The 10,454-nt window shown below is 41.4% G+C and overlaps 1 protein-coding gene and 1 long non-coding RNA gene across 2 annotated transcripts; one reads left to right on the forward strand and one right to left on the reverse strand.

The window, feature by feature from the left end:
- Positions 1–814: 814 nt before the first annotated feature.
- LOC111609716 lies at positions 815–3,437 on the reverse strand. The gene is made up of 2 exons (XR_002753285.1): positions 3,286–3,437; positions 815–1,056 (listed from the first exon to the last, which is right to left on the reverse strand). It is a non-coding gene; the product is annotated as an uncharacterized LOC111609716 (long non-coding RNA).
- Positions 3,438–5,737: 2,300 nt separating this feature from the next.
- On the forward strand, positions 5,738–10,433 carry LOC102226343 (chymotrypsin-like elastase family member 3B). Its single transcript, XM_014473980.2, has 8 exons — positions 5,738–5,847; positions 5,957–6,045; positions 7,291–7,388; positions 7,505–7,633; positions 8,547–8,683; positions 9,785–9,927; positions 10,020–10,172; positions 10,307–10,433. The coding sequence occupies exons 1-8, from the start codon at positions 5,805–5,807 to the stop codon at positions 10,322–10,324; spliced, it is 810 nt and encodes a 269-aa protein (XP_014329466.1). The 5' UTR covers positions 5,738–5,804; the 3' UTR covers positions 10,325–10,433.
- The last annotated feature ends 21 nt before the right edge of the window (positions 10,434–10,454 follow it).

Raw genomic sequence — 10,454 nt, forward strand, 5'->3', positions numbered from 1 at the left:
CATCTCCACCAGATTTGCATTTAGAGGCAGAAATGTCTTCGCTAGAAGCTCGAGTTCAGTCAGATTGGACAGAGGTTGTCGCTATAGGTATCGACTCTGAAGCCTTTCCACAGATTTTATTCAATCAGTCAACTTTATTTGCGTAACACATTTCAGCAACACCGCAGTTCAGAGTGATTCACATCTTAAAAACATGTTTTTTTTAAAAAAACATATCCTACAGTCAACAATTGTGGAAACCAATAAGATATTACATTTAGTAATAAATGTTAGAATCACCAGTACACATCAAATATATTGGTCAGTGTTCGATTTATTAATAGGTGGGCTTTTAGTCTAGATTTAAAGGAATTCTGTGTTCCGGCAGTTTTGCAGTTTTCTGGACGTTTGTTCCAGATTTGTGGTGCATAGAAGCTGAAAGCTGCTTCTCCACGTTTGATGGAGAAGTTAAATGAAAAATCTGCAGTACATGCCAATTCTTTTTTTTATCCGATTAATTGATTAATCATCAAAAAAAATTAATAGAATAATCAATTATTAAAATAATCATTAGTTTCAACTCCAAATGCCTTAGGTCCTGTATATTTTACAGTATTTTTTGCTATTATTATTTTACTTTTATTTGATCAGGAAATTCCCATTGAGTTTAAATTCCCACATTCTGTGCAGGAAAACAGAGCAGAGAGCAAGAGATGATCATTTGAATGTAGAGAAAGTATAAAAACATGGCAGGTTTCAGTGGTAAAATAAACGATACAACATCAGTGTTACAGCTTACTTAGCGACGGCGACCCTGATCTTCCAGTATCTTTGATTTTTTTTTTTTTTTTGCTACTTTTTCTGCTCCCAAAAACCAGCCAATGTTAACATCTGTGTCAACCTTTTAAATCTGTAATAACTGCTGACCGACACCATGTAGGGTCAGGGCCGCTGCTGCGTGCTGCAGACGCTAAATGGCAGGACATCGTTTAGAGGTCAATGCCGTCCGGCTTCTGCATGTCGGCCTCGATACGGATCAAACGCAGAGGAACTCGAGTAAGAAGCTTCTATGATGTTCTGGATAAAAAAAAAGAAGAAGAAAAAAAAAGGTCACCTGTAGCTCTTGGCCTTGTCGCTTATTTCTTAATCCATTTTTTTTCTCTTTACTTTGGAACTTGCCAGTTTGTTTTAAAGTGCATACAAGTTAGGGGCCAGAGGAGCGGCGGAGCAGATCGCACACACAGTCAGGAGCTTCAGCAGACTCTCTGACACCAATTAAGACATGATATTTAAAAGTTAGTAGTCAAGAAGAAACGTTGCATTTTTTCTTGACTACTAACTGTGCACAGAACCACATTACTGTGGTTATGTGCAAATCACATAACCACAGTAAGTGTTGGAAGCAGGCTTTTTTAATGCAGTCGTTAACCTGCTATTATTCAGGCACATTGCATATATTCAAGCATTGACTGCATATATTCAACCTTATGGGTTATATATGCAGGTTATATATCCTGTATATATATATATACATATATATACAGGGTTTTTTTGTATATAAAAAAATATCCTGGTGGGAGCCTTTTTTCACTCATTTTGAATAAAAAAAAACAGTTATTAAATTTTTCTTAAATGATTATCCTGCTGCAACCAAATGTACAATTATTTGAAGCCAATTTATACATCTTCACCAGGAGGAGCTAAGGGTAGATGACAGAGGTGTAGCACAAGAAAACCTGGTTTAAGCCCCCAATTGTGTGTCTTGATTTAAAAGAGTCAATGGAAAGGGGAAAAAAAAAACACGCATTGCATTTTCTTTCCTATTACTTTGTGAAAATGATAGCTTATGCTGACCTAAATGTGATGAATTTATTGGGCAAATATATCTTAACCTAATGGCTGTTGGTAACTGGAGACCAGGTTTTTGGTCACTGAATGTGACGTAGCTCTAAAATGTGATTTATGTCTCGAAGGTTTAATTGGCAGCATTTCCTGTGTCTGTGGCCCCTCAGCAGATTTCTGACATTTCTGAAAACCATGGGAGATGAGTACTCGGCTCTTGAACCGAGCTGCCTGGTCTCAGACCATTTATCTCTGTCTGGAGACGCCACCGAATGAAAGGCAGACCCGCTTCTGTGGGCAGCCATATTTCTCCCCTGGAAATATCAGTTTTCATACCTTGAGCAGAACAACGGACCGAACGAAACAAAGACATTCTGGAGGTTTAGAAATGGTTATAACTTGAGACAGTTTAGGAAAAACTCACATAATTTGGAGCAAATTGTTGTTCTTTTTAATCAATGCTTGAATATATGCAATGTGCCTGTATGTAATAAGATACCTTAATGATTTTTGCTGGTAGTTAAAAACAGAGCCTCACTTATTTGAGGTCAAGCTAGCAAAAGTAGCGCCTTAAGTCTCTAGTCTTTCGACGTGGCAGGTTTCACCAACATTATTCAGTGACAATAAATGCACCCAACCCTTTTGAAAATGTTAGATTTTGTTACATTTTGTGTTGATCTATCACTTAAAGGGGCAGTATTATGTAACTTTGACTTTTTTTCTTTTAGCTTTACATCATGTTATAATCTCATTCCCTCATCAAAATCAAACCTGGATTGTTGCTTTGATTCTTTTACGCATGTTTGAGAAATCCTTTAATCTCTCGCGGCAACCATTCAGCTGTGAAAAACGCCTGCGTGGATCGAGCAACGCCTTCCAGCTGCAGTTTCCAAGTTTCCCCTCACTCAGCTCCTTCAGACTAGCCAGCAGAAATTAGCAAACACCCGGTAGAACTACACATCTGCTGAGCTCACTATAGGAGCTACTGCTCAGCGAAACACTGGTAGAAACGTTGTTAAAGGGTTAATAGAGGAGCCATGTTGTGATGACTTCATGGAGGCGGAGTTTCTTAAAGAGACAGAGGCCCAATTTCAAGATGTTAAATTCCAGAGTCAAATTTCTTTGAAGTCTTGGTTGATATATACAGCGTTTTTATATCAACTGATGGTAACATAATTACTCGATTGAGTTATAAAATGCTACCGCTTGCCTGGAATATACAAAGTTTAAAAGTCTTATGGAATCAATAGAAGTTTGTAAATGTAACATGACATGACTCGTAAGAGTTAAGGGGGTGTGAGTACTTTTACTAGGCACCGTAAATTTTGTTTTCAATGCTTTACTATTCCTTCAGCATTGTGAACAAAGCAGGCAAGCACAAGCCCTTGCTTCCACCTATTCCTTTTTTGGTAAATTATGGGTTTGTAAGTCGTATTGTTTTTGTTTTCTGTGTTTGTAATTTACCAAAATGAAGTAAACCTGAACTGAATTGTGGTTCTTGTTCTCTCTCTGCGTGGCTTCCCGGCTTCTGAGCGCTGAAAGGTTGATGAACTTCACTGAATGAGAGTCCCGTTGTGAAACACAATATTTGTATTGTAAGCAGCGGTAAATCATCAACACGGATACGATTCAGAAAAGTGCCACTGGTTCTTTTCCACGTTGTTCAGCTTTATGGGATTGATTGCTCTTTAGAAACCCATCCATAATAAAAGAGTAACTTCCACTTGAGTAAGGCTCCTGTAAACGGCGTCGGTGACTAATTCATTGTCAGCCATCCGTTTTGCCGGCCCTAATCCGAATTATTCACAGCTCTGTCACTGCCATGTTATGCAAACATGCAGCACATGTCTGCTCCATAAATCTTTGCGCCGTCTCTGGCGGAGGAGGGAATTATTTGGACATGGCAGGAAAAACAAGCGAAGCCTCTTAGCTGCCCAGGCGCTATTGATTTGATTTGCCCCCTAAAAAGGGGGGAATTTGTGGATGTGCCACGTCCTCTCCAGAGAGCGACGTTGGTTTCCCTGAGGAGGAGAGGAAACTGTCTGAGTGGGGCGTGAAGAATCGTCCCCAGACTCAGCTGGAGCGCCGGCCCCCCTTTCTGTGAACGCTTAGCCTGCTATTACAGCAGAGACAGTTGTTACAGGACCGGTTCCCTCCAAGGTAACCCAGAAAGCTATCTGGTTCTGAGGAACAGGTTGTGTTTTGTTGCAGTTCAGACTAACAGTCTCAACTCTGTTAGTGAGAGCTCTTTTGTTTTTTTACCACTTGGCTTGCTTATAACGCTCTGCACATACAATTGATAGAAATGGGTGGACCATTGCTATTTTTAAAGGGACAGTATCATGGATTTTCCAGCCGTTTTACCTTCAGTTGTTATAAAAATGTTGGATATATTAAATATGACTTAAAAGAAGTTTGACTTCATAGGTTGATGCCTTGAAGTTGGGTCTCTGCCTCCTTAAGAAATCCCCTTTCTTTCCGAAACTCCGCCTTCAGGAAGTCATCGCAACATCACTTCTCTATTAACCCTTTAACAACGATTTGACCAGCGTTTCACTGAGCAGTAGCTCCCATAGTGAGCTCAGCAGATGTGCAGTCCTACAAGGTATTTGCTAATTGCTGCAGGCTAGTCTGAAGGAGCTGCGCAGAAAAGGTGATGCCTTTTGCACAGTTTGAATAGCTGCCACAGGAGATTAAAGACTTTCTCAAACATGCATGAAAGAATGAAAACAACCAGGCATGTTTTTGGCAAGGGGATGACATTATAGCATGATGGAATGCTAAAAAAAAAAAGTTGGTTTTACATAATGCTGCCTGTTTATTGGTTTCTCCCAAAGCAAGTTAATTTTTTTCTTACATTTTGCTTCTAAATAACAAATAGTCCTGAAATCGTAGTTGTGCTTACAAAGAACAATAAAGGTCTTTGACATTTGTATCTGAAAATGTTATATTTTATGAAAACTCTGTTTTGTCTGCAAGAACACACCGAGGTTGTGCTTCGCAACGTTTGAACAAATGTGAATTTTTCTTAGTACAGATGATCCTACTTTCTTGTGAATTTCAAAACTTGCATAAGGGATCAAATTGCTTGTTAGAAAAGTGTAAATGTTCAAAAAAGTAGCGTTTAAACGGCTCTTTAAAGTGAAGTTCCCTTCAAAGAGCTATAAGTCCCATCATCAAACATGATACAAGATGGGTTCTTCACCTGTAAATGTTCTTCACCTGCATGTAAATGACCTGCACAATATATTTGCGTCATTATTTAGTTCCATAGAAAGAAACTGCTTCAGTTTACAGAACTTCTTGTGCAATTTCAATGTTTTTAGAATCTTATTCCGTAAGAGATTTCCCTGAAGTTGATCCAACTTACCCAGCAGCCTTGGGAAATGTCCCATGTGTCGAGTCACAAACTGATAACCGTCTTACTGAAGTCGATTAGATTTATTATTTACCCAGGAAAGCTGGCAAACACCAGCAACATTTCTGTGCATTTTTTTTTTTATTAGAAAGCAGGAGATACTTTTTGTTCTGCAACATTCATTCAGTTTTTCACTTTAATTAGGCATTGATTGTTAAATTAGCCACCAAATAACTCAATTCTGCTGACATTTTCTGTCTCCTGAGAGCTGACATTGAGTGGAATGGTGTAGTGCAGAAATGTCGCTCCTTTTTATAACTTGCACAGGAAACCAAACTGAAACAACAAACTCAATAGATGTCGGATGTTCAAAATACCAAAATTCTCTCTGCACACTACCTGACAGACAATGCGCTCACTGAAATGGCCTGGCTGAGTTATGAGCGCACGCTGCTGTCGTAGGCTTTGGCTGGAAAGTCGACGCATCTGTGGAAGTGGGACTTTTTCTCAGCGGGTCGTGATAAGGCTGCTCCACAGGGACAGCCGCGTCTCAGTTTGGATTCTCAGGACAACAGCGATATAAAAGGAGCAGAGCAGGATTTTTATCCTCTGTTCCATTGAAAACATGCTGCGGACTCTAGTCGTCGTCCTGCTGCAGGTAGCGTTTGGTGAGGGTTTTTTTTTTTATTTATTCTCTCATTCTAAAATACAGTTGTCACGTATTTACCTGATATTAGACTTTTTTTACAGAATGATTTGTTCTGATGTTTTCCGTAGTTTTTGGGTGCGGTTCGCCTGCAGTGAAGCCAGACACCAGCAGGGTCGTGAATGGAGTGGATGCTCGTCCCCATAGCTGGCCTTGGCAGGTAAATCATATGGCGCCTCTCAAAAGTATTCACACCCATGGTCAATTTGCACACATTCAAAACCACAAAAAAGTAAAGTAAAATTTCTTTGTGATGGATCAAAGCAAAGTATGCATATCGGTCTAAATCTCAACATGAAATTGAAGGATAATAATACATGGTTACCATATTAAGTAAAAAAGTGTGGTGTATTTTGTATGTGTACCAGTCTGGATTTGGCCGTTGCCAGGTGACCAGCGCTTGCCTAATGCATTATTTACAACGTAAAGTTTTATTTAGACGAGGTTATTGTATGGGACTTTTTTCCGTGAGTTTGACATCTCCCCTTAGTTTTAATAAAATTAACTCTTCATGCTTCAGCATGTTGGACATTGTAATGCTCCTGACTCTGAGAGCAGTTCAAAAACGGTCACTTCCTGTTTCAATACGACGGTAGGCCAATGCGCCGAGCGAGACCCATAAGCACGTGGATGAGTGAGTTGGTGCAGAAGAACTTCACTGGCCTGACCCCTACGCGATAGGACACCTTCAGAGTGAGTTAGAGCTGAGACTGGCCACGACCTCCTCATCCAACATCAATGTCTGACCTCACAAATGTGAAAGAATGGCAAAATTGAGTTTTTACATACTATATTTGCCAATTTTTCATTGCAAATAAGATGCGTTCAGTCAGACTCAAGTCTTTTGTAGACTCTAGCAGGTTTTCTTCCAGGATTGTCCTACATTTAGCTGCATCCACCTGCCCATCAACTCCCAACAGCCAACTCTGTCCCTACTGAAGCAAAGCATCCACACAGCATGATGCTGCTGAGGCCATTTTTCATTGTGGGTATGGTGTATTTCTCACAAAAAGGCATCTTTTAATTCATGTTTGAGTGCCCCCTACAGAGACTTTGCCAAACTGCAAACAGGATTCTGTAGAGGCCAGACTTAGTTGTAAAGAGTTTTATTTAGTAGTATCAGAATAAAGGGGTGAAGTCCAAATATATTCCACACTTTTCAGAATTTAATTTGTAAAGCATTTTGAAAACTGTGTGTTCTTTTCTGAACTCTTCACTATTACGTGCTAAGTGATGATGGTCCGACATGCGACTTTAAAGTGACTACTTTGGCTAAAAGTAGTCACCTTAGTAGCCACTCTCTGCTAAACTTAAGTATTTTTGCCTCGCACTGTCTTATTCATGCACCATGAGCATTGCTTTTTCTGGGCTTGTTTTAACATAAAATAAGGCGTAACGTTCACAGATCTCCCTGCAAGTGCAACATGGCTCCCGCTTCCATCACACATGTGGAGGAATGCTGGTCGCTCCTCGCTGGGTGCTGACTGCTGGACACTGCATCTGGTGATCCAACTACTCACAGCACCGCCAATACAATGTGACATAACAATGCCGGCTGCTTAAAGTGAAATGGTGCTGCCACATATTGGTGAGTAATGAGTGTGTTCTCTCTTACGAAGGCCCGGAGATGTGTACCGCGTGGTTCTGGGGGAGCATGACATGAGCCTGCAGGAGGGCACGGAGCAGATCAGAGACATCCTGCGCATTGTTGTCCACCCTGAGTGGGACATCGACCATGTGGCCAACGGGTGGGTGTGTTCGGTTTGTTTGGATGAAGCAAAGAGTTCGACCACCTAAAACAGATTAACGAATTCATCAACGAGACGAAGCAGCAAATGGCTACTTTGCCGCACAGCAGATATGATCAAATGAAAATAAAGAGATTAGGGCTGCATGCAATTGATCTAAAAAGCTTAACACGTTGATATCGCATAATGCATATTAATTTTGACCTAGAAGCCTCTCTCAGGCAGAGGGTTACCTAACTCAAAAAAGCACATTTAACGGTCCTGTGCTGTGGTCAACAATGCTGAGTCGCAAGCGAAAAGATGAGTAAGGAGAGTCAGACTGGTGCGCTAAGCAGCAACTTTCACTTTAACAAACACTGCGGTTAGAGCGAATACCCCATATACAAAGTGTATAGTCCTCAGTTCCTTTGCCACATGTCTTCTTGCTGCCCCTTTCCTGCCAGATTACTGTCAAATAAAGACCACTGGTGACAAAGCAATCCTTAAAAACAGGCGTAAAAAAACAAACAACCAAAACACAGTAAAGGACGTTTGGATAAAACCAGGGTAGCACCAACATAGTGCAACGTTGAGATTTCTGAATTACGTTTGAAACAAAATTATTTCTTTTACACCCTCCTGGATATGAAAACCTAGAAAACTGAGAATCTCCATCCAATTCGGTTTGTGGCAATAAACATTTTCTTAAACATTTTTTGAAATGTTTTGAATTTCAACACTTCAAGCTTACAGAGTTAAACATAACGACTAATCGCGACTGATCACAACTCTTGAGTGTGACGAATCCGATTACCTTTTCCAATCGATTGACGGCAATAAAATAAACGCACAGGATCAAAAAAACAGACGACACGTCAGAGTGCTTACCTTCCTGTTTAGACAAACTCTTCATGTGACAATGCTTCTCTCTCAGCAACGACCTCGCCCTGCTGAAGCTGGACAAGAGCCCCATTATGAACGACAGCGTCGGCGTGGCTTGTCTTCCTCAGGCAGGAGAGATCCTGGCCCACGGGACCCATTGTTTCATCTCCGGCTGGGGCAACCTTTACAGTAAAGTCCCTGCTACTCCTCTCTCACGCCGTTTATCCCCTGGACTAGACTATTTTGAACATACTGTTCGATTTGTCAGAACTTTGACGTATGTGCTAGAGAGTGTGCACCATGTAGCAGCAGGTCGTCACATGCAGGCCAGACTGGGACTATAATCCAAGCCATGAATTTAATGCCATTAATAGAATTAACGCAAACCACCACGATTGAATTGAGTTTTAAATCAAATTGTTCTCTTTACCATCAGCAGCAGATGTAAGTTCTGTTCTCACTTAGACTCCACCTGCACCAGCGGACTGGCCACCGGGAAACGTCCCAATGACCAGTCCGCATCTGGTTGCATCAACTGGTATGACTCCAGTCAGCATGTCCCAATGATTAATCCCTCTGACATTGACGAGGAAGCAGTTCCAGTTATGGTCAGCATTTTCAGACCAAAATTATTCATGTTTTGGAATTTATGGGAGGAGCTAAAGATTTAAAGAGTTTTTTCTAACACTCAAACACTGGGAGCTCAGCAGCAAAGACAAATGTTCAAAGTGCCAATAGAAATATCCAAAAAGCTGCTGGGCAATTTAAAAAGGGGGTTGAGTTTCCGTCTCACAGAGCAACCATCAGCCGCGACTCCCCCACTCGGCTCCTTCAGACTAGCCAGCAGCAATTAGCAAACACCCAGAGGAACTGTTCGTCTGCTGAGCTCATTATACGAGCTACTTCTCAGTGAAACGCTCCTAAAAATGTTGTTAGAGGCTTAATGGAGAAACTTTGTTGCGATGCCTTAGTGTCGGAAGCTTCTTAAAGAGACAGAGGCCCAATTTCAAGGTGCTAATTTACAAAGGTAAAATTTCTTTTAAGTCATGTTTGACATTTACAGCATTTTTGTAACAACTTAAGGTCACATAGTTAGTTGGTTGTGCTAAAAAATGGCACTATGTGACTGTAAAATACATATTACTGCTTCTTTACACATTGGATGTTTTCAAGCTTTTTGCACGAGTTGTTCCCAAATTAGTTTGATAGGTTTTTCCATAATAACGCCGCCTTTTTCAGCTGAATGCGTTTACGTATTGACGTCGCTCCGTCTTCTCTGTGAATCATCAGCCCACGGCCCCATGCCTGACATACTGCAGCAGGCCTCGCTGCCCGTGGTGGAGCACGGCGTCTGCAGCCGCAGCGACTGGTGGGGCCACATAGTGAAGACCACCATGGTGTGCGCAGGAGGTGATGTCGTTTCTGCGTGCAACGTGAGTAAATGCATCAACAGAATCCACCTGTTGGAGCTTCAGCAGCTACGTCCGGACTCGGTTTGAGGCTCCATGCTGTGTTTGTGTCACAGGGGGACTCCGGGGGCCCTCTGAACTGCCTGGGTCAGGATGGTAGGTGGTACATTCAGGGCGTGACCAGCTTCGTGTCTTCTGCCGTGTGCAACGAAGTGCAGAAACCCACCGTCTTCACGCGCACCTCTGCCTTCACCGAGTGGCTCAACGAGGTAAAAATCAGCGTGCGGCCGCACGTCCGTCCGTCTGTAGAGTTAAAATTTTTTTTTGAATTTTAAAGTACTGCAGCCGGTACCAACAATTAGCAAGACACGTGGAATGTCTGTTTTACCTGTTGTTTCTGCAGGTGATCCAGAATTACTGAGGGTCTTCAGGATGCCAACCAAAACAAATACGTTCAAGGAATTTGTAGGCGAGCTCGAAAGACTTAACAAAAGTTTCTGAAATCCTCAATAAAAATAAAATAAAACTGATTCAATTCTACTGATGTTTTC

Source organism: Xiphophorus maculatus, chromosome 9 (assembly GCF_002775205.1).
Source record: "Xiphophorus maculatus strain JP 163 A chromosome 9, X_maculatus-5.0-male, whole genome shotgun sequence".
Lineage (NCBI taxonomy): Eukaryota > Metazoa > Chordata > Actinopteri > Cyprinodontiformes > Poeciliidae > Xiphophorus > Xiphophorus maculatus.

Excerpts from the sequence above, each read along its gene's own strand:
- LOC102226343 (XM_014473980.2), top strand. The coding sequence starts at position 5,805 with ATGCTGCGGACTCTAGTCGTCGTCCTGCTGCAGGTAGCGTTTG. Across the intron at positions 5,848-5,956 it reads CCTGCTGCAGGTAGCGTTTG|TTTTTGGGTGCGGTTCGCCT; the intron begins GTGAGGGTTTTT and ends TGTTTTCCGTAG. Across the intron at positions 9,928-10,019 it reads ATGTCGTTTCTGCGTGCAAC|GGGGACTCCGGGGGCCCTCT; the intron begins GTGAGTAAATGC and ends TTTGTGTCACAG.